At 35.6% G+C, this 25,106-nt stretch overlaps 1 protein-coding gene across 2 annotated transcripts in view; it reads right to left on the reverse strand.

Annotated features, from left to right (window-relative positions):
- Positions 1–18,503, reverse strand: part of AR401 (S-adenosyl-L-methionine-dependent methyltransferases superfamily protein) — a 34,546-nt gene extending 16,043 nt beyond the window's left edge. The window contains exons 1-4 of one of the 2 annotated variants that reach the window (XM_086453168.1): positions 18,102–18,497; positions 17,231–17,356; positions 6,111–6,320; positions 3,099–3,195 (exon numbers count right to left, since the gene is read on the reverse strand). In XM_086453168.1, the coding sequence (XP_086309294.1) occupies positions 3,099–3,195; positions 6,111–6,320; positions 17,231–17,356; positions 18,102–18,316 (648 nt within the window). In that variant the 5' untranslated portion in view covers positions 18,317–18,497. Of the gene's footprint in view, positions 1–3,098; positions 3,196–6,110; positions 6,321–17,230; positions 17,357–18,101 lie in introns of both variants that reach the window. The other variant, XM_086453169.1, reaches the window with a different exon arrangement.
- Between the last annotated feature and the right edge of the window lie 6,603 nt (positions 18,504–25,106).

Raw genomic sequence — 25,106 nt, forward strand, 5'->3', positions numbered from 1 at the left:
AAGTCTTTAACTGTCATTTTTTGTAATGTAATTATGAACACCGTATTATGTCATTACTATTTTATGTATATATGTCAAGTATACTGATGTTTGAGGATACGTATATGTTCTGTTGAGCAATAATCAGGTATGACATATAGCTATTTATTTGTCGTTTACGCTTATATATTGATTATCATGATATGGGTCTTATATCATGCCTCAGGATTCAACTTGGGAATCATGGGGATTCAGGTTGAGTTTTTGGGGTGTGACACTTTATTTCATAACAATAACTTCCCTATTAGTTAATCTTATGGAACATCAGTTTCAGATGTGCTTACTTCGGACGACTCCTTCAAGAAGTCCAAGTTTCAAGAGTATCAAATAGATGTGGACTCCAACTATGCGTTTGGATAGAGCTTCTTGACGACTTATGTTCCTGCGGGGAGCTAACAAACGTTTGGATAGGTTTTTGCTCTTACGCAGAGAGGTTTTTGCTCTTGCGGGGACAAGTTTTTTATCCTTTGTTGAGAAGCTCAAAAAACCTACTCTTCCGCGGAGAGGTTTTTTGCTCTTACAGAGAGAGATTGAGCTTTTGCTCTTGCGCGGAGAGGTGTATCCACACAGGGCCCAAGCTTTTGGGAGATGAATTTGGATACTACTACTAAAAATTTTAGACTAGAGCTGGGTTAGAATCTGATATATATACGTGTCACTACTTTTAGTTACGTATGTGTCAAGTGTGTGTGAAGATGTTTTAAGGAAACATATTTGTTTTCAGTTTTATTTTGGAAAATTATTCTGGTATGTTAGATAGTTATATTTTATATTATTTCCATTGTATTATTTATTTATCATTGTCAAAATTTCGAATTATATTATTTCGAATTAAGGGGGTAAAAGTGAAAAAAATAAAAAAGGAATATTATGATAAAAAAAATTGAGATTAAAGGGGAAAAAGATGAAAAATAATAAAATGGATTAAAAGGGTAGAAGAGAAACTATAGTAAAATTAAAGGAGACAAAGAATAAAGGAAATAAAGTGAGTCCCATGAAACTATAGCTTGATGGAAGGTTTAACCTACAAAACTGTTATAAAAATTTGAGATTAAAGGGGTAAAAGATGAAAAATAATAAAATGGATTAAAGGAGTAAAAGAGGAAATATAGTAAAGTTAGAAGAGGTGAAGAATAAATGAAATAAAGTGAGTCCCAAAAAATTATAGCTTGATGGAAGGGATAGAAGAGAAACTATAGTAAAATTAGAGGTAAAGAATAAAGAAAATAAAACATGTCCCATAACACTATAATTTGATGGGAAGTCTGACCCACAAAACTATAGATGATGGGAGGTTTGTCCTAGTTAGATTTGTCTCCCACAACACTGTAGTTTATTGGACGTTTGTGTCACACACAACTGTTGCAACTCAATTGTGTTCTATTATATAGATTATCATGATATGAGTAGTGATGCAAGACCGTGAATGTTACCCTAGGATGATAAATCTTAAGATCAGACTGACTTAACATAAGCAATACAAATATAAATCATGAGCTCATACATTCATGGATATGCAAGAGAATCCAAACAATAATCAAAACAGTCCCAAGGTTTGTCGCAATCCCACAATAAGAGCTATTCAAGTACTAACAATCGGTTCCAATGGAAGACTATTCTTCCTCTAGCCTAAGGTTTCAGTTAGATGTTTAAAATAGATTTCTAAGCTAAATTTCAATGCAACAATGGCCAAATAAATAGTGTTGATTTGTTGAACAACAAGTTAACGAGGTTTGGAGAAGTTGCAAGCTAAAAAAAGGAAGGTGATTAGGTTTTTTGGTGATTTGGAACGATGCGGTTCAAGTAGGAAAAGTCAGGTTGGGTTTTTATGGGTATTAAGGTTAGGTTTCAATAGATGAAGGAATTTCGATGAGACTTTCGGTTATAAAACGGATTGGCTAGGTTTATGAATGTTGTAGAAGTTTAAAACAAAATTTTAAGAAACAAAGCAATAAAGAAGATGTTAAGAAAACAGTAAATACCTATCTTGACAGAGAAATCGACAAAGAAAACAAATGTTACCTTGAACTCACTCCAAAAAAGCCTCACACCACACCATTGATGAGAATATCAAAGCTCCAATCTCAATTTTACTCATCATTGAAAATAATTACAACAATAAACAATTTTTTTTTATAAGTAAACTGAATATTATTAAAAAGAGAGAAACCGACCAGTTGAGATAACCAACCAACATACAAGAATTAGGTAAAAACTACAAAAAGGTAGCAACGAATTACATAGAACATAAGGACTCACTTAAACACAAACTCGTCAATAAACAAGTATTTATAATGTTCTCTAAACCCTAAATCTAATCTCAATCATCCAACTAATATAATGAGATCCAATGGTTGTAAATAAAATAAAATCATAAATACCATCTATGTCCCAATCCCGTAACTTTATTTCCCTTGAATTTTTAGCCCATGAAACTCATTAAAAATCATTATCAAATTATCAAATTGCCCCTAAACACTTACTAACATTGTAGGCGAATAAAACATGAAAATAACACCAAATACTCATCCTAGTTTTTGTTTTACTTTTTTGAATTGAGACAATCTCAAGACTCTCAAGACCCAAAATCAAGTATCACCAAGCCTCAAGTCAAGACTCAAAGAGTCGAGAGACACTTGAATTCAAGAATCAAGATTCAAGAACCGATTTTGCAAGAAGAATCAAGCATTCAAGATTCAACTTCAAGATCAAGCTTTGTTTTTATATTGCTGCAATAGAAAGCATCCAACAATGAACTTGCGCCAAACAATACTCTCTAAAAGCTTCTTTTTTTCACAATAATTTTATGTTCTATATAATTTAGGTCATAAAATAGTATAGGATAAACAAAAGGTGCAAGTAATTTCTTAAAAAGGGCCAGCTAAATAGTTGATTTCTTAAAAACATAATTTTCTTCTAGTTCAAGCATGGAAATTAATCCATGGGTAAGCAAAGCATAATCACATAAATAAAATATAATGAGTCTCTGCACAACAACCAAAAGATGGAAAAGGGTTACAAAGAAATAAAAAAAACATTATCCCTAAATTGTGACATACCAAAAAGTTGATATTGGTGAATCCATCACGCTCAGCAAGGTTACGAGAAAGGTCAATTGCCCCTTCACTATAATCAACTCCAGTCAAATCAGAGAACCTGAGTGCAGAAGATGCCCATTTTTGCTAAGTAGGATTTCTTCATATCATAAATACATAGTGAGTTAATGATAAAAGATAGGGTTCCTTCATCATGGTTGTATGGACAAGTTACTCAAATGACCATTGGCATCAAAACTTGCACACTCGGAACAAGAGACTTGGTACATTTTAATAATACTCTCCTATCATTGATGGAAATAACAAGGGTTGCTTGGCAAAATTAATACCCAGATTAAATCCATGCTATTTTGAATATATATATGGGGAGCATTCAAGGGACATAAGTAAAAACATATGTAAAAACAATCATTTTTCAAAATACAGGTTAGAAGTTTCGTATTGAGATGATTTTTGTGAGGATGATCTTTGTAATGAGAAGATCATCCTCACAAAAAATTAGCCCAATTTGAACCTTCTAACCCCGTCAAAAGTGATTAGACTGTGGACCGTCAATTTTTTACCAATAATTTGTAAACCACTTTTGATGGATGATGAGAAGACCATCCTCACAAAAAATCAGCCCAATCCGAAACTTCTAACCAATATTTTTAAAAATGATTGTTTTTACAAATGTTTTTACTTATTTCCCATGAACTGCCCCCTATATATATAGGGTCCCGTTCAAGTGCCAACTATTTGGCCAACACATGTTGTCCTACATGGGTTAAAAGTTTTGAAATGGGCTGATTTTTTATGAAGATGATCTCTAATATGAGGAGATCATCCTCACCAAAAATTAGCCTAGTACAAAACTTCTAACCCCATCTTTATGAGTTGAATAATTGTGGACTGTGTAAACCACTTTTGATGAGGTTAGAAGTTTCGGAATGGGATGAGTTTTAGTGAGAATGATCTCCTAATTATAGAGATCATCCTCACCAAAAATCAGCTCATTCCGAAACTTCTAACCCATGTATGACAAAACATGTTGGCCAAATAGTTGGCACTGAATGCCTCCCATATAAATACATAGGGTAGCGTTTAGCTGCAAAATTCCTAGCCAAAGTATTTTGTCTTATATGGGCTAAAAGTTTCAGAATGGGCTGATTTTTTGTGAGGGTGATCTCTAAGGTGAGGAGATTATCCTCGAAAAAAATCAACCAATTCTGCACTTCTAACCCAATTTATAAGTTGAAGAATCGTGGACCATTTGTTTTTACCGTAAGTTTGTAAACCACTTTTGATGGGGTTAGAAGTTCCAGAATAGACTGGTTTTTTGTGAGGGTGATCTCCTCACCATAGAGATCATCCTCACAAAAAATAAGCCCATTCTGAAACTTTTAGCCCATATGGGTAGGAATTTGGCTGTTGAACCCGACCCATATATATAATATATATATATATATATATGGGGGGCGTTCAATGGCCAACTTTTTAGCAAACTTTTTGGCAAAACATTTTTCAAAACATGAGTTAGAGGTTTTGGAATGGGCTGATTTTTGGCAAGGATGATCTCTACGGTGAGGAGATCATCATCACCAAAAATCAGCCCATTCCAAAACTTCTAACCCCATCAAAAACAGTTTACAAAAAATGGACGGTCCACGATTTTTCAGCTGGTAAACATGGGTTAGAAGTTTTGGAATGGGCTGATTTTTGGTGAGGATGATCTACTCACCGTAGAGATCATCCTCACCAAAAATCAGCCCATTCCAAAACCTCTAACCCATGTTTTGAAAATGTTTTGCCAAAAAGTTTGCTAAAAAGTTTGCCCTTGAACGCTACCCTATATATATATATATATATGGGAGCAGTTCAACGGCCCTAAAGTTTGCCAAACATTTTTCAAAACATGGGTTAGAAGCTTTGGAATGAGCTGATTTTTTGTGAGGATGATCTCTACAGTGAAGAGATCATCCTCTTCAAAAATCAGCTCATTTTGAAATTTCTAACCCTAGTCTACAAATTAAAGAATCGTGGACCGTCCAATTTTTGTAAATCACTTTTGATTGGGTTAGAAGTTTTGGATTAGGCTGATTTTTGGTGAGGATGATCTCCTCATCATAGAGATCATCCTCACAAAATATCAGCTCATTCCAAAACTTCTAACCCATGTTTTGAAAAATGTTTGGCACAATGTTTGGCAAACTTTAGGGCTGCTGAACCACTCCCTACATATATATATATAGATATACATAGATATAGGGGGCGGTTCATGGGACATATGTAAAAACAATGGTTTTTCAAAATATGGGTTAGAGGTTTTGGATTGAGCTGATTTTTTGCGAGGATGGTCACTATGATGAGAAGATCATCCTCACAAAAAATCAGCTCAATCTGAAGCTTCTAAATCCATCAAAAGTGATTTACAAATTATTGGCAAAACTTGGCAAAAAATCGACGGTACACATTCTAAATCACTTTTAATGGGGTTAGAAGTTTCAGATTGGACTGATTTTTTATTTATTTTTTTTTTATGATCTTCCCATCACGGAGATCATCCTCACAAAAAATCAGCTCAATCCAAAACTTCTAACCCATATTTTGAAAATTTATTAATGTTACATTGTTTTTACATATGTTTTTTCATATGTCCCTTGATCCTGATATATATATATATATAAGAAAAAATACTGCCACAAACTGAAAGTGAGGCATTGATGTGAGACAACTGCTTTCAGGATTAAGAGAGTAAAAAGATCTGCAGAGTGGAAGCTGTGTCCAAGCCAAAACAAAAATTGCACATTTGGCAGTTTTAAGCACACTGAATCTTTTATACAATTGGCAATTATATTGGAGCAGCAGAAATCAGCAAATACAGCCATTGATTAAAAGGTAGATCATTTGGTAGGCCCTAGTTCCATAAGATATCCATTTGGCACGATAAAGGATCAACTAGATTTGAGTTAAATGCATGAAGTGAAAGAAAAAAAAAACGTATAATAGCACTACAGAGCTTGAAGGAAGGAATACCCTTGTTTTGCAAGTTGATGAAGGAAAAGACCGTTGCCAGTTCCAATGTCAAGTACACTCCAGGTAGACAAATCATTCACACCTTCCTGCTCAACCGACTGTGATTCGCAGCTGAATTCATCCGTAAGATTCTGCAGACAGCCTTGAGAAATGTTGGTGCACAAGCTTTTGGTCCAAGTTGCAACGATGTCCATTACTTCAGCTCCAAACCTAAAGGAATTTGGATAAAGAAGATTACTTTGTTTCCAAGGAAAGATCAGTCCTACGGAAAAATCAAGGAGGATATAAAACAGAATGGTATCTTTTATAAGAAAAATGAACTCAGAAAGGAAACAGACAATTACAGCAAAGGAGGTCGAGACGACCTACCTAAACAGCAGAAGGAAAAAAAACACAAAAAGTGGGGAGGGTGACCAGCCAACATTACTACATCCAAGCTCTCACATAAAGTAAAAATAGTCCCTTAAAATCCGGGAATTGCTTGCACCAAAAGCAGATAAGAGATATCTCTTCTCCAAGCCTTCACTGACATAATATTCATGCTTGAGTTGGGTCAGGCAGAACCGTTGCTGCCTGTCCCTAAAAATAAACAACAATTTCTTTCCTTCCATAACCACCGACAAATGGCAAAATGAATCAAACTCCATAAAATTCTTTTTTCAGCCACAAAGATCAAGGATTGCCTGGAATAATGAAGAAATAGACCTTGGGAACAGTCAACACATATGGAACAATGACAAAAAGTAAGACCAAATCATCGAAGCGAAGAGGCAATGGATAGGCTGTGTTTGGTATTACTTCAGTAACTTTTCAATTACTTATGTAAAAACACTTTATTGAAAATAACTTCTGTAATAGTGATTTTCAACAATATAAATTTGTTCGGTAGTACTAATAATAAAAGTACTCGATTAATTAACTTTTTTTTTATGGGCAAGCGATGAAGGTGGGTATTGAACTAAAGTTTTGCAGCATATGATGGCATTTCAAAATCATTTTGATGATGCATTTGTTTGACTATGGGATTGAGAAGAATGCTTGTTCAAACACATGAGAGTAAGTGTGAATAACCTAGGGAGATTCATGGAGAGAGAGAGAGAGAGAGTAATGGAGATAGAAAGATGTGGGAAAGAAAAGAGGTACTCGATAGAAAAACACTTTCCTTACTTAGTAAGATTTTAAATCTTACTAAGAATCCTTGAGCTCAAATAGATTAGCACATTGGCAATCCAACACCACAGCCCAATAGATTTCATGAAAAAACTTAGATTCAAAACAAAACAAAACAAAAACTTTATTGGGCTTGATCCAAGGTTTTGAAAATGGACGGCCACTAAACTTCCACGGAACTCCAAAATTTAAAATTAAAATTAATAGTGAAAAATAATATTTTTTTTGAAATATTTTTTTTCAAAGTTCACAGAATTCTGTCCTCCACAACCAATCCCATTGGATCATGTTTTTGATGCCACAAGTGAGCTCAACGACCCTTAGTAAGAGTTGAAATCTTATTAAGTTAGTAAGGCTAGCCGGAATCAACTCACTATGCTGTCTATGCACGTCTCTAGTAAAAATCACTTCATGGGTTTTGAATCCATGTTTTACACGGTGATGGGGTGGAAATTGTGCTTCCCGCATAAGTAAAAAGTAGAAGTCACCCTACTTTTGACTTCTACTTTAAGTGTTTATTTTTAATAATCTATTTATTTAAAGTACTTTTTTTAAATTTTAACCGAACATGATTTTACAAAAAAAAAATTACTTTTTCAACTTAAAAGTCGTGGAAGCACTTTCAAGAAGATTTACCAAACATAGCCTGAGAATGTGATCTACAGATTCTTTATCACGCTTAACAAAAAAAAAAAGTTACTTAAAACACATACACCTCTAGCCATAATGCAGTTAGAGGTCTGAGCCCTACCCAAGGATGCAGACCAAACAAAAAAAGGAATCTTCCAATGCCAAATAGCTCAGAAACAAGTAGGTGTGGAACTAAGAGCACTATAAAACGATTTTATAGAAAAGAAACCATCTCGACTTTTCAATCAGAGCATACAATCCTCATTTGACTACCAAATGGAGACCAAACTAACCAAATCAATGATGGGCTCAATCTTCCAATCTTTAAAGTTTCTTCTAAAGCCAAGATACCAAGAGAAGCCCTCCTTGAATAATGATACACAATTACGAATGGGGAAACATTTTTTTCAAAGACAAAGCATAGAGATTTGAAAATCTCTTTTAAGGGAGAGGTCCCACACCTCCCAAAATGGGATTTTGACACATTTTACAACTCAAAGTCAGATACTTTTGAACTAAGGGAGCACCTTCAAAATCCCTTTCCAAACACCAGAACTATAAGGAGTTTTAACGGCCATGCTTTCCCACCCCGTATAGCTAAACCTTACTTTGCCTGAATGATTTTCAAACAGTTCGTGCATGCTCCTCATATGGCTCACCTCGATATAGCCCTCCAAATTCTTCGATATCTGAAAGGGTGCCTAAGAAAGGGTTCATTATTTTGGTCGCATAGCCACATGAGAGTGGAAGCATGGAATTGATGCGGATTGGGCAAGTTATATTACTAATCATCACTCAACTTTGGGGTCTTGCACTATGGTGAGTGGTAAGTCAGGAACTTGGCGAAGCAAAAAAATAGTATGTGATTGCCCATTCTAGTACAGATGCCTAGTTTCAAGCAATGGCATTTCGCATATGTGAATTGCTTTGCTTGTGATTGCTACTTCGTGCTAGGATTTCACTTTCTTAGTTTTTCAATTATACTATGATAGCAAGGCTGCCATTATTGCTCATAATCTGGTCCAACATGATCGTACAAAGCATATCGAAGTAGATCGTCATTTCATCAAGGAGAAGCTCACTTCTAGAAATATATGCACTATATTTGTTCCTACATCTCAACAATTGGAGATGACCTCACTAAAGCCTTAAGTCATGTCAGTTTTGATCATCTTATTAGCAAGTTGGGCGTGTGTGATATCATCACAATAGGTTGAGAGGGGGTGTTAGTAGATATGATGTTTGTTTTTATTTCTTTTCTCTTTTTCTTTTTTCCTTTTTTTGATTCTGTAAAGATTAAGATTTATTAAGAAATAAAAACGGAAGGTTGAGATGACCATCCCAAAAGATACAACGATGAAAAAAGGCTAAGAACTCTAACATCAATCCAAATCCCCTATAGTAACTATCCTCAAAGAAAATCCCCTTAAACTCCTCGAAAAATTTTCCACAAAAGAACAAAAGACCGAAAGGATTGAATCCCGAACCGCCTACACCTTCACGTAGAAGATTCAGCTATTTTTTTCTTTCAAAAGCGTTCAACAAACTACAAACGGAAAAAGGCTCCAAAGAATACAGTTTGACTTCCTAAAACGATATCCCTAAGAGAACCAAGATTGAAACAAGATCCCAACCGACCTAGGAAAGCACTCATCCATGCCGAAGAGAGCTAGGAAATGAAACCAATTTGATCGAGCCAAGGAGCAATGCAATAAGATATTGATCACTAATTCCTCATCCCTACCACACAGAAAACAAAAATTTGGCGTAGGAAAGCCCCTTCTGATAATATGGTCCAAAGTAGGTAATCTCCCCAACAAAGCCAAGCAATCTCTCTCTCTCTCTCTCTCTCCTCTTTTTATCCAAACTCTAGATTGAGTTTGTATATATCTAATCAATTCAATGTAACAGTCGATAAATCGAGAAGAACCATTTGATCAATGGACTTCAACATATGATCGGTCAAAATTACTAATTGTCACTTGAAAAATCCAATACTCATGCTCCATTCGCAACCCACTTGTACCTTTCCAATCCAAAGCCTTCCTTATGATATGCATATGGGGTCTTTTACGTCAATCATCCTAACATGAGGTCTTCAAACCTCGAAGTATACCCAAATATGTATCATGGAACCATAACAATAACTATGTCGGTGTGTTTAATATTCCCCTCTTCTCTTTTTCATGTTTGCTAGTGTTTTATTTCTTTCTTTTCTCCTTGCACTTTTCTACTTCTTCCTTCTAGCACCCCATCATGCCTCTTCTTAACATTGCATCATCTATAGAAGAGATTCACACCCACTTGAATCTTTTTTTTAGATTTAACACTTAGACGAGTAAAGTATTGATGATCCATCCATTGGACTTAAGGAATGCTCTTTTTTCATTAGACAACTTTATACTTGTTAAATTTCCCCTGCCGAAGCTTATTAGGGAATCTTTTGCACTCTTTATGTGATGACCTGGAAAAAAAAGTCACCAAGGGCCTGTTTGGATTGACTTTTTCAAGTGCTTATGATTCCTATAAGGAGTCAGAAGCACTATATCAATCGTTTGGATATATAAGCACTTGGAGAAGTAATTCTGTAAAAGAGTAAAAATATTATTTCTGAGAGAAGTACCGAGATTAGTACTTCTTAAAATTATTTTTGCACGGAGCAATTTTGTTCATCAAATATAAGTTGCGATTCCAATTATACTCTCACAAGATTTTACATTTTACTCGATATATCCTTTATCAACTCATCAAAACACAAAATTATGTCAAAAGTACATCAAAACACAAAACTATGTCAGAAGTACTTCTCAAAACCTGTATCCAAACACAAAATTTTGTCAGAACTACTCCAGATAGTACTTCAAAAAATACTTCTGAGAGTACTTATATTCTAAGTACTTCTGCCTCCAGTATCCACACGGGCCCCAAGTATCTCAAGGAAATTTCCAAGAAGACACGTGAGATCAAATAACTTAAAATAGTAAGTTGATGAGTCTAAGAGAACATAAGCGTTGCCCGACAGTTAAATCGACAAGTATTGTTGAAAGATAACGAGAAAACTGATAAGATTGGGAATACATCCATAAGGAAAAGTGATATAAGGAGTGAGAATTTTGAAAAACAGATAACGTCATTAAAAAGATCTCACAAAATTATGGCTAGAAGAGTGGAATAATACGTTGCCAAGCTTTTCTCCCCATGGAGAAAATTAGTCACCTCATGGTGAAGTTGATACACACGAGCCACATTTTTCTTATGAGAGTATGTTCTGGTGCCCTTTTCCCAAACTAGATTGGTTGTATCAAAGAACAAATAGTTCCTACTGAGTTGGGGTTACATAGAATGTAATAGCCATGACATTATCATCAGATTATCCTGCTCCCAACGATCACACATAGGATTGGTCTCCTCAGGCTTCGCAATACGACCAATGAGATACCCTAATTTCCCCTGTCCACCGATATACATCTTAACGGATTGCAACCACTCTAAGAAATTGGTACCATCAAGTTCCACTATCGTAATCTGAGCTCCAAGGTTGTCTACATAACCCGTCACTAAAAAAATCGATATTGGAGCACCAAGGTGGAATCCACAATGTAGACACCCCATTTTGCACTCGCTCAATCAATCAACTCGTCAACCCAATTGCAGCAGTTCCTGATGAGGGACGAATATTCTAAAGATTTTTATTTGTCACTAGATGTGTTTCCAAAGCTCAAATGAGCTATTCCACGCAAATAAACCTTAAAAACCACACTATGCTAGGAGAATGTGACTCAAACATAGAAATAATCATTTTGAGCCTAAAAATAAGTTTTACGAGAAAATTGTCAAAAAAAATTGACCAAAATACCCCTGACACCCAAACATCCAAAGAGACTACATTACACTTAGGAAGACCTTATTGAGCACATAAAATAACAACCTAAAATCAAATAAATTATTTCGCCAATTTTCACAAAATTTGGCAAAATTACCAAAATGCCCCTCGTGGGATCCGCACCCATTTCACACCAAAAATTCATGACAAAAACCAAAATTTCCACTAAAATCCTCATGAAAATTCAATTCTGAAACATCCCAAAACAACAAAAAATGACCTAACGCAAAAGTTGTCTTTGAGGGCAAAATGGTAATTTTTCAATTCGAAAGTCTAAAACTAATAATTAAAAATCTTAATAAATGTAAAGTGAAATCTTAATAAATTAAATTAAATCTCTTAACTAAATAAATACAACCAATTAAGCCCATAGGCCAATTTCAAGTTGTGACCCATTTATTCGAGTGGAGCCAACCCAATATTTAACTAAAGAACTCTCCACAAGGGGTCTCAAAGAATTTCAAATAATTAAATAAACCCTCCATGAGGGGTCTTCAAAAATTAAAAGATTTAAGTTTACGTAAGTCAAATCAAATCAAATCAAAACCACTTGAAATCTTATCTAAAGCACCTAAAATAAGTTAGGGATGAACTCTATCTAAAAGAGACCTAATTCAACTCAAACCTTATCAATAACTTCTTTAAAAATCCAACTCTACCACCAAATCTTACAAATCTAGAGAAATCCTAGGAAATAGAGGTCAAAAGCTCCCCAAAACCATAAACTTTAAGCCCCAACTCATACCTAACTTCCGAGAATTGACTTTCAACCCGACAAACACCCAGACACCCTATAAAACATCCAAAAAAAGTCGAAAAAACATTTAGATTTAGCAAAAAATTTCTTATCTTGGACTTCGAGAGCAGTTCTAAGAGCAGATACAAACTGAGAAAATTTGCACGAGGAATACTTACCACCAATTTCTAAGGGAACCAATCGTCGCAATCACCCCCGGTAAACAAATAAAGTTTTTATTTTTTATTTTAGATTTAGGCCATTTTTGCAATGTAGAACTTTGGTAATAATAGAGGATGACTTTCATCGGGCGGAATTGGTGTCTAATACCTTCCAATCTTGTAACTTGATCCTTTTACTTGTAATCTCTTCGTAGATTTGTTTTTTTTATTTGTTTAGAGTCATTTTCGATTTCTAGACCCTAAAACTAGGTGGCAACTCCAAAAACTGGATCCGAACCCACGGATCGAAGCGCTTTCACACTAACATTCAAACCACTTGTATTAGACATATCCAAACCAAAAATAGGTGATGAAATAATTTTGAATCAAAAAACAACCCAAAAAATGAATAGAAAGGGGGGACGATAAACTTAGAGAGGTATTTTTCTTGACAACACTTCAATACTTGTCTAAATCGAGTGAAACCAATTCCATAGTGTAGAGAAATTTGAGAATGACCATATCCATCAAACGAATCAGATCAAAAACCCCCCAAAAGATCAGATGATTCCAATTTTCAAATCTGAATTTTTTTTCAGTTTTTTCATGTATTTTTTTACCCTCACTTTTCTGACTTCAACTAATAACATCAGCAAATTATGCTAGCAATTGTATGGGTAATGTTAGTAGATATGTTCTTCGTTGGAAAAAATGGGAGTTTGATGTTAGATAGGCTTGCCGACACTTATCTCAATGCCTATGATTGAGTTAAGAGGAATCGAAAAAAGATAGCAACAACATTGACCGAGTCAACTCGATTTGGCCAAGTCAACTCGATCCAATCTTTGATGGGTCCTCAAAACCTAGTCCAACTTCTTTTACGACTTTCTTTTATTGAATTTCTATTTTTTAAGTTGTTTAAGTAGTCGTAGTTAGTTTCTATTTCAATTTTAGAAAATTTCTTTTCCTAGTTAATTTCTAATGCGTTTTATGTTTAAAATTCGTTTTTATTCTTTAGGTTATAATTAGAAGTCTTTTTAGATGTCCAAATTGAGTTCAAATAGGGATTAGAAGGTCAGTAATATGTTATAGATAGGAAGTTACTTTTTAGTATTTTAGAAGGTTTCCACGTTGTTATGGAGTTATCCATATAAGGATCTCCAATAAAAAAATTCAGTGAGTTAGTTTTTTTTAAGATTGATTAATAAAAGAAAAAAGAAGAGAATTTTCTTCCCTTTCTTTGTTTTGAACATAAGAGCCCAATATTGGTGCTTAATTTTAGTGTTTGCAATTGATTTTCATCAATCTCAAACCTAGATTGAAGTTTTTAGTCTGTTTTGCTCGACATAGAAATTCTTCATTACTCTTAGTTCTTGAGATTTCACCCTAGAACCTGATTTTTAACATAAACTCTAATTTTGTGTGTTCTACCCTATATCAGTTGCTATCAGAGCCATACTCTTTTGTTCTTCATCATGTCAATGGGTGCAAGGAACCACGATCTTTTGAAGGGAGACACAAGAATATATTAAACGCAAAGAAGTACATAATACACTTGAGAAAATTACTGCTTGGTTTGATATTGTTAATCAATCAATTGACAAGAGATTGGAGGTGGATTTGAAGGAAAGTCGAGCCAATTATGACAAAGAGTTGACGAAGCATGATAGAGAGATGGAGGAACTTCGAAGGAAGAAACAAGCTCTTGATAAGAGACTCAAATCACTTCGAAATGAAATTCAATCCATAGTCAAGGTTGAATTAGAACAGCCATTACAGAGGGTTCACCAAGTTGAAAATGTTTAACAATCTCTTCTTCAATTTGCTGATGAATGTATCTTTTCTCATCTCTAAGCTGTTTCCGCTTCCAAAAATCTTCCCCAAACTCTCCATAGCCAAAATTGAAAGTTCCCACCCCCGACCCTCCCTCCTCAACATGCGAACCACTAGTATTTGACATATCATACCAAAAACAGGAGCTAAAATAGTTTTGGACCAAAAACAAAAAACAAGACAAAACAAACAAAAAGGTGGGGACGGTAAATCTAGAATGGTGTTTTTGTCGCCAATACTTCAACACTCATCTGAATCAAGTGAAACCACCAACATCGTGTAGAGAAACTTGAGAATAACCAGATCCATCAAACAAATCAGATCAAAATAACCCCAAAAGAAACCAAATTTACAAATCTGAATTTTTGCAATTTTTCCAAAAAGAACTAATAAATCACCTTCAAAACTTTATTGAAAAATTGTACAAAATATACCAAAAATCCCCAAAATTAATTGCAATTCAATCCATGTCCTCTTCGACCCCAACCTTGCTGACATCAGTAGTGCACCTTGCTGAATTTATTTTTTTGGAATTTCTCTTGAGTAGATCAGAGCTTTGACACCAAATTGTAGATCAGATTTGGCGGAAGAAGAGAAACTAGAGAAAGATAAGAAAAAATATTAGGAAAATTTATCTAAGAATAAAGTTAATCAGTCATTCTCTCATCATTTATATATTAACTATTCAGAATAACAAACTACTCCCCATACTACTAGAAATAAGCTAGACCTCCTCTAACATAAGCAAGATATCAAACTTAGCTATTTCCATAAAAATTTGAGGGAGATAAAGTACAAAATTAGGATTTTTTTTTTCTCTTTAAGTTAAGAGAAGTTTAGGTATTTTCTCTTTAGGATTTAAAGACACCCTTATGTTATTTTACAAGAGCTTTGAATGAATTAAAAAATTATTGAAACTTCTGTTTTTCTTGTTTGAACATTAGTACATTCAACTTGGTGATGCCATGTAAATCACTAAGGTGATTCTAAAGTAAATCTATCATGTTTTCTTTTTAATCCTCTTCTCTGTTTTCCTAATCTTCATCTTCTCTTGTTTAAGCACATATGCCTAAACAATTTTCTTCTTTAGTCTTGAATTCAACCAATAAAACTCTATTTTCTTGATTTTCAAGAAATCTTGAATTTTGTATTCTTGATTATCTTGAATTCATAGCATAATTCTTAACCTACAAACCACAACCATTAACCATTTTTTTTACCCTATAAACCTAAATCCCTTACTTCAATTGCGAAATGACTTAATTAAATCCAATAACCCAAACCTAAATCCCGCAACCCAAACCCTTTCAGGTTTATCCTAAAATTGTACGGGTACCCTATTGCAGCCCAAATCCAAACCAGGTTCACCTACCCCTTATTTCATCTTCTTCCCTTTCGTCCTACATCATTTAGCAAACCACCCTTCCAAAAGATCAAGGACCATTCATGATACAATCCATTTAATTCCAAAGCTATGAAAGAAATCCACTCATATATCCCAAACAAAGAGACGATGGTTGCCTAAGTTATCTACCCAGTCAATTTGTATAACATGCGCATACGGCATGCCTCTACTAATTACCCATTTGAAAACACTACCTTCTTGGTCCACTATAATACTATGTGACCTCAGCTAAGAATGGGGCATCTTTATGTAGAAATCATCAAGTAAAAAAGATTTCAATGAGAACTTCCCATCTGAACAACAACCTCCAGACTTTGATTGTAGCTCGTTTGAAGTCCTCCAAGAGTTCTTGCTTTGCATCAGTTTTAAGAAGACCTTGTTGAATCCTAGATAGGGGTTAACTCATTGGGGAAGATCACTTATGGTCAACCCACAAGGTAAAAAATAGACTCAAAAGAGCATTGAAGCCAAACCACCATTCTAAAATATAATTCTCAATTCTCCAACAATAATAAAACCCAACTCATTGAAAGAACGTTACTCTTTATCGGAATTCGTAAAGAAAGGTTTATGATTCACCCCCGTTAAGAACAAAATGAAATGGAAATCAGGATTTGAGATCCATCATGGGCCCTAAAAGTTCCTCCTAGTTTGTTTCCCTAAAACTGCAAAGCATGAAAGCACTCTAAATGACTGGAAGGCTCCTTCACTACAGTCTAGAAGGTATTGCTATAGCCATTCCTCTTGCACCACCAATTTGTCCAATGGCTACCCCAATCAGCACTCATGAAGAGGCGAGATTTGCCAAAGAAGGGTTATCTAACAATGTTGATCTGAAGCTTCAAAATGTTATTTCTTGAAGCTTTTAAACCCCCTTTTTCCCATCAAAGAGAACTTTAAGAATTGCTCGCAATCTCTTCCAATCAAACCTACTGATCTTATTAAATGTCAAACGAAAGAAGATCAATTGGGTGGAATGGAAGATATGGATATATACCAAAAGAAGAGGAAAATAACAAGTTACTGCCCTAGATCACAAAGGGAGATAGATTCAGTTGCAAAGACATTACATATAAATAAAGAAGTTGTTTGTTTCGGTATTTTTTTTAATACATATACATCACGCTTCAATATTTTCAAAGAAGAATTAGAATGATGAGACCTTCCAAAAGGAAATTAGAATGACAAGGAAAAGGGAAATTCTCTATTAGACCATAAATAAACCACAACAAGAACATAGCACAAGAAGATACAACAGTCATAAAATTACCATTTTCCACAGGGGTTATGAGCAACACATACCAGACTTCACCAGCATGGCCATGTTCATGAAAATTCGACAGTTCATCTGCATATGTGGCATCCCAATAGCTTTGCAAACCTAGCATTGAAGGTTCCACTTCAGCATCCGGTGCCTCCTTATCAGAACTGCATCACATTTTTTTTTCAAAATATAATACAATCTCTTGAGATTATTTGTTACTTTATGATTTGAACATGGATTGGCATTTAAAAATTGCTTGCTAACCCCTTCTCATCTTTAAACAACTAAATTACTTCCAATGACCCATAGACAATGTATTTCCTAGCAATAGAGCATATATGTATAAGTACTGCATAACCATCAAAATCAAATGGAGCTCTTTAAATAGATTTAAAGATTTACAAAGAGAAATCTCTTTTATTTTATTTTCTTTTATATATGTATATTTCCATAGAAAAGTTTCTCAAATCAAATTCAAGTGAGAAACCAACTTCATGACAATGGGATTTGACATTTTGACAAGGCAGACCTCACAAATACATACAAATTATAAAGGTGTTTATATCTGCTTTCTTGAAACAAAACAATGATAGGGAGACAGAGCTGTCCAAATCAGAATATGGAAGCCCCACATATTGGAATATCTTTTCTGTCTTTCCATCAGGAGCTTTATTTATCCAAGTTCCTAAATCGGGAGTCAAACAATTTATTGGACAGCCCTCTCACCCTATTATGACAAATTTTATGAAACAAAATGAATCCCTTGATTTGAAATATTCAAGGATTCAAAAGTGTTATCTTACAAGTATTTAATCTAGGGCATCACAATATCAACAAAAACTTGAAGAAAAAAAAATAAAATAAAAAATAAAAAATTAGGGGATAGATATTGAGATATGAAGAAAGTACCTGTAGTCTGATGCAGCTCGGAAAGTGCCGGTTGATAGCGCATCAGAGGCATCGACATGGCGCTGCTCGTCATCCAAGGTGCTTCCATAATCGCTCTTTATCGACCACGAATCCGCGGCGACGGAACGGTCGTCGTCGGAAATCAAGTCAGCCGTGCTCGGAACACGCGCCTGATAGAGCTCCGAATCTTCCGGTGGCCAACGAATCCCGGCCATGTTCAAGCGAAAATCAAATCTACCTAGCTTCCAAGGAATTGTCAAGTAATGACTAATGATGATATTAACAAAACGGATGACGATGGGAAATGAAGCTTGCTCAAATATAAGGGAAGGGGGGTTTGGAGGTTAGGTTTTCTCGTTTCCTCTTCCTCTATCGTAACGAATTAAAACTTCAATGGAGGAGACCGAGTTGTCTCGGACGAGCCAAGTCTTTTAGGATGAGATGAATCGTTCAACTCGATTTACAATTATATTTATTGATATACTTTACTAGTAAAGTACATTTGCGTTGCATGCCTTGTTAGCAATTTTTTTTTTTTTTTTTTTTGGACAAGTGCCTTGTTAGCAATTCAGAATGCAGCAATAGTTGGATGCATGGATTTTAAATTGAAAAAATTTGGTCAAAAAATTCAGTCAAACATTTAATAATCAGTAAACATGCGGTATATGATTTAAGTGTGTATTATACTTCACACTTCAACAATTCGCCATTATTTATTAATCATGAATTTTCATTTTTCTATTATCACAAAATTTAGAGCTTGTCTCCATCAAATAAGACAATTCATTTTTCAAATAGAATGATGGGCCCATTTAGAAGGACATCAAACTTACAAGAGGCAGTTATTAATGGGAAGGTCATACTTTTGTCCAGGAAAAATACATTATCATTGTAGGCATCAAAATTTTGAGGAGGCCTTTAGAAATTTTATAAATAAAAATCCTTAATTTTATTAATAGACCTCAAATCCAAATTGAGTTTATTAAATGGGAACGTACCTCTTACAAGCCTGAGTTTTGGGTTTTCACAGATAAAACCCATGATCTAAATAAAATCAAGTAATCCACATAAATATTGGGTTTTATACCCAAATAAATGAGTTTGGCCCAATAATAATCTATAGAATCCTTGAAAATTGGATTTGGATAAATTTAGCATTTAAACAAACCAATCAAACCTCTTTAAGTTGAGGTATAATTAAAAAGCTAAAGTATCCTTAAGTCTATAAATACAAAAGCCTCTCTCATTGAGAAAAGATCTGGATCATTTTCTCTTAGAAGACAGAAGCCCTCAATCCCTCCTCCAGAGACAAAGCAAGGTTCTTCAAAGATCCGAACTTCGACTAAAAAGAAGATCAAGCATAAAGCCCTTCTCCGAAAGTCAAGAAGACATTCTCAACCGATAAAACGCGAAGCCCGAAGAGAAGAAAATCTACATAAACCTCTATAGAATATCAAGTATAAAACAAAGTCAACGTCAAAGCATCATTCTCAGCCGATAAAACGCGATGCTCGGAGAGAGAAAAGCTACATACATCATCATCATCTTTTTATACTTGACTATTAGTCAAAGGAAACATTGAGATCTATATCTCATTTTCACTTAAAATAAATAAAATCATTTGTGATCATATTTCACAATTCTTGAAGTAAATCTATAGAAATTTATTGTTGACAAATTTATGGCACGCGCGATGGGACCATCTCAACCTCTCATCTTTTAATCAACTACAAAAATATCAACCAAAGCATTGATGGCATCGTGCAACGTCAACACTATCGTATCAGTTACTGTTGAGAAAGGTAAGAAAATCAGTTCTTCCAACCTTGAGTCTACTCAAATTATCAGTCGCGATCATCATGTAATGCGAACAATGATGAAAACTAGTGGATCCAGCTAGTGAAGCCTCTCCAGCATCACTCCAAGAAACATGCCACAAAAACGACACTTACAACAAAGGCATTGTGGGCGGACATTGTAGAAGACGACTTGTTAGATTCTGGATCTGATTCGAAGTCAAGCGAGGGATCGTCTAGATCTCTATCGATCACTTCTCCGTCGCAAACTCACACCTCTATCAGAGCAGTGATGACAGCTGAAGCGCTAACAATGGAGGCACAAATTGTTCAGATGGCAAACACCATTAACAAATTGACAAAGGCAATAGAGGACAAAGACATCCAAATTTCAACCCTTATTAGTCGTTTGGAGCATAAAGACAAGGAAAATGAATCGAGTGCTGGACTTTCGCATCCTTTAGGATTCACTCCTGAAGCATACACGGCTCCACGTGAAGAAAAACGAGAAGACCATGCTAGCTCACATAAAGCTACGCGAGACCCACCACAGTGGTCTATTGCCTCACTTTCCGTTCAACAGCTACAAGCAATGATTACTGACACCATTCGTGCTCAATATGGGGGCATGCCATAGTCTTCATTGGTCTATTCCAAACTCTACACTCAATGCATCAAATAAATGCGTCTTCCAACAGGATATCAACTGCCAAAATTCCAACAATTCGAAGGAAAAGACAATTCAAAGTAGCATATTGCCCACTTCATCGAAACTTACAACAACGCCGGTACATTCGGTGACTTTATGGTGAAACAATTCGTTCCCTCCCTCCGTGACAATGCGTTTGATTGGTACATCGACTTGGAACCCAACTCAATAGATAGCTGGGATCAATTCGAAAAAGTATTCCTCAGCCGCTTCTATAGCACTAGAAGAACGGTAAGTATGATAGAGCTTGCTACCGTCAAACAAAGAAAGGATGAACCAGTCATCGAGTACATTTAAATGCTAGAGAAATCTTTCCCTCAACTACACGGATCGACTTTCTCAATCTTCTGCTATCGAGATGTGTGTTCAAGGGATGCACTAGCAACTCCTTTACATCTTGAAAGGAATTTAACTACATACTTTCAGAGAGCTAGCAACTCGAGCTCACAACATGGAGCAGAGTATAGCTGTGCATCAGATTCCACGATCAAGCAAGTCTCAAAGGCAAGAAAAGAAAGATGGCAAGTCCTTCAAAACTAAATAAGTATTATCTACCACCACCAGCAAACCTATTAAGATTACAGGTAAGAGAAGATCAACCAAGAGTTGATTCAACACAAGAAAAAGGAAAAGCTTGGAAAACTCTCAAAGAACTCGAAGCGAAAGAGTATCTACTTCTTGATGCTGACGTCTTGGGCATGTTCAAATTGTGGGTTAAATTAAAGCTCATTGAACTTCCAATACCCAAACAACCTGAGGAAGCTGGTCGCGACAATGATCTAAAGTATTGTCGTTATCATGGGGTGATTAGTCACCCGATTGAAAAATGATTCGTCTTTAAGGAAAAAATTATGGATTTGGCACGTCAAGGAAAAATTGAACTTGATTGTGTCGAAAATGTTGTTACTTCCAACATGACCTCTGTCACCTTTGGATCTTTTGATCCAATACTCTTGGCAAGTCAGTATGTAACGCAAACTTCACTCCTTAGATCACAAAGTTTTACCTGAACCACCACAACTCATGTCCATATATTCGAACGTTGAAAAGGCCCATCCCATGCTGAGGGTAAGGCCAAATCAAAGAAAAATCATCACATTTTCCACTCCACCTCAACAAGGATAACAATTTCAATCGACTTCAAATTCAAAGTCGAATATCTCACAGTCTGCTTCAATTGATGACGAAGGGTGGACAGTTGTCACTCATCGAAAAGGACGCCCTACATATGTGCCAACTCCTTCTATTTCAAGGTCAAAGAGAAAGAGAAGAAAATCAAAACCAAATATAGGGTCAAAGAAATAAAAGATAGCAACGAAGAAGGTTTTTCGAGTTCCACCCGCAAACCCCGAAGACGTCCTTCAGCTTCCTCCTCGTGTGCTGATTACTCTTCTAGAATTCTTACCCAAAAAGTTCTTGAAGGAAGTCTGCACGGTTTCATGTCATCAAGTGGAAGCGGAAGTGCTAAAAGATGATATCGGTGATAGGTCCGAAGAACATCCTACTACTTCTAGTGATGGAGATCAGAAACTTGAGAAAGACGATATCACCTCGGAAACAGAAGATTCGCAGGTCAACTTGGATTTCTCTAGTGATCTCCAAAAAAAATTCAGCATACTTCAAAGCAAAGCTCAACAGAATCAAAATAGAAAGTTCAACCCAACATAGATCCATAACAAAATGGTATGTGCATGGCCACAATCACCTTCACTAATGAGGATCTCCAATTAGGGTCTCAACTTCACAATAGGCCTCTTTACGTCACAGGTTATGTGAGGGAGAATAAAATTTAAAGAATCCTCCTGGATTGTGGTTATGCGGTCAACATCATGCCAATTCGTACCATAAAACAGGTTGCCATCTCATCGGATCAACTTGCTTGTAGTAAGTTGATGATTCAAGGCTTCAACTTATGAGGTCAAAGAGCTATCGGTATGATAAGAGTCAAGCTATCTATCATAGATTTGGAGTCAACAACGTTCTTCCACATGATTGATTATAAAACTTCATATCACTTGCTTCTCGATCGATCGTGGCTATATGAAACTAGAGTAGTATCATCCACGTTACATCAATGCTTCAAGTATTACCTAAGATAGTGTGCAGAAACGTATAGTAACCAAATATCAACCATTTGACAAGGTAGAAACGTATTTTGCCGATACAAAATTTTATTTTGAAAGTGACGTCATTCAAGAAGCACTTCCAGTTTCGGTACCTCCTTTTAGTAAGTAAAAACCTGACAAAGAAAAACATACTATGAATGATGCCGATAAGATTTTTCCTGGTCCTCAACTTAAGAAAAAATGAGTAAAGAAGCAAGAACTAGAAACTCAACGAGTCAAGGTGAGTTAATCAATGGTAGATGCATCATCCACAGTTGTATTGCCAACCTCAATGCTTCGTTACGTGCCACAATCTGAAAGCGCCCTCGATCCGCGGGGTGCGCGGATCCGCTTTTGACCCTTGAGGTTTGGGAGTCGCCACCTAGTTATTGTGGTCTAGGAACCAAACTGACTCTAAAATGGATAAAAAGGAACTAATCTACTATAGAAATCTGAATCCGGAGATCATGATACGGGTTTGGAAGGTGTTAGGCACCAACCCCGCCCGGCCAATGCCGGTCTCTACTTATTCCCAATATAACTACATCGCTAATGATAAAACCTAGATTAAAAAATAATAAAAAAAAACCTTACCTTCGATCTGCAAAAGTACTATTCCCTCAGATCTGAAAAACAGTTCCTTGTACCGTACTCCTTGCTTCGTTTTGTTCCCGGATCTGATTTCTGATCTCCGAGGCAAGGCGTCTCCTTCTTGGATCTGGATGCTTTGAATTTGTGGTGGATTTTTGGGGTGTTTTTGAAAGGTTTCTAGGTGTTTTTTAGGCTAAAATCGGAGTAGGGGTGTTAGGGAAGGAGTTGGGGCTCCAAAATTAGGGTTTTGGGGAGGTTGTGGAGGCTTCTTCACTTACTTTTTCTAGGGTTTCTTCTTTGATACGAAAATAGGGTGTGGAGGCTCCTATTTATAAAGTTTTTAGAAGCATTTAGGATTTGATTAGGGTTTCTTTTTAGGGTTTCAATTAGGGTTTTGACTTAGTCTTTAGGGTTTTAGGGTTTTGACTTAGTCTTATGAGATTGACTTGATTAGTTTTTAGATTAGGGTTTGGATTTAGGGTTTTGACCTTAGTCTTATGAGATTGACTTGATTAGTTTAGATTAGGGTTTTGATTTAGGGTTTTGACCTTAGTCTTATGAGATTGACTCGATTAGTACCTTGACTTCAGTCTTGCTGGATTGACTTTAATTTTGACTTCAGTCTCACTTGATTGACTTTAATACTTTGACTTCAGTCTTGCTTGATTTACTTTTAATTTTTGGAGAACCCCCTTCTATTATATCTTTAATTCTTTGAACCCCCAAATGGAGGGGTCCTTAAAGAAATATCCCACGAACCCTCAACAATTTTGCCTGAGAGTCCAATTAATCGATTTTTTAGGTTCAACTTTTTAAATTAATTTCATTAATGTTTCACTTTAATTATTTAATGTTTTATTTATTAATTTCGAATTTTTTAATCATGAAAATTGTGAAATTACTGTTTTGCCCTCGGAGAGGATTTTTTACGTTTTAAGTCGTTTTTCAATGTTCCAGGATGTTTTGAAATCAGTTTTTCGTAAGGAATTCAATGGGAATGTTGGTTTTTGTCATTTATGAAGTTTTTTATATGAAATGATCGTGAACTTTATGAGGGGTATTTTCGTAATTTTGTCAAATTTTGTGAAAATTGGCGAAGTGGTTTACTTGGTTTCGATTTATTGTTTTATGTGTTTGAGTGGATTTTCCTAAGCGTAATGCAGGCTCTAGAGTTGTTTTGATGTTAGGGGTATTTTGGTAATTTAGTGATTTTTATCGTGAAACTTCTTTTTTATTTGCAAGATGATGATTTCTATGTTTCTGGGGTCGTATTTTCCTAGCGTAGCGTGGTTTCTAAGTTTTGTCAGTTCGAGATACCTCATCCGGATTTCTGAAACATATCTGGTAACAAAATAAAGCATTGGAATAGACGTCCATCATTGGGAACCTTTGCGATCGGGTCGACGACTTGATTAATCAGGCGGATGCAAAAATGGGGTGTCTACAGATGCCCCTCTTTGGCAGAGGGTTGAAGCAAACTAGATAGCAAATCTATCTTGGTAGATTAGTGCGATATCCGAATGCCAAAGCTAGTGACAGTTCATTTTGCAGCCTGATTTAACAATTCGTCAGGGTATTCGGATCATTGAGCATGAAACTCTCCCCGAACTAGAAAAAATGTCAGGTCCTTGAGCGCGAGCTCTCACTGGCAGTGTCAGATCCTTGAATTAAAAAATTCTCCTTAACTAATATAACAACTGTGCAAGTGTGTGGGCTCAAAATCTGAGATAGATTTCAAAGAGTTTGAGTTGGAAAAGAGTCAAAATGAAGTAAATTTAAATTGAGCGTAAACTGAGCATAAATC

The sequence above is a fragment of the Akebia trifoliata genome, chromosome 9 (genome assembly GCF_017979445.1).
Source record: "Akebia trifoliata isolate Shusen 1 chromosome 9, ASM1797944v1, whole genome shotgun sequence".
Classification (NCBI taxonomy): Eukaryota; Viridiplantae; Streptophyta; class Magnoliopsida; order Ranunculales; family Lardizabalaceae; genus Akebia; species Akebia trifoliata.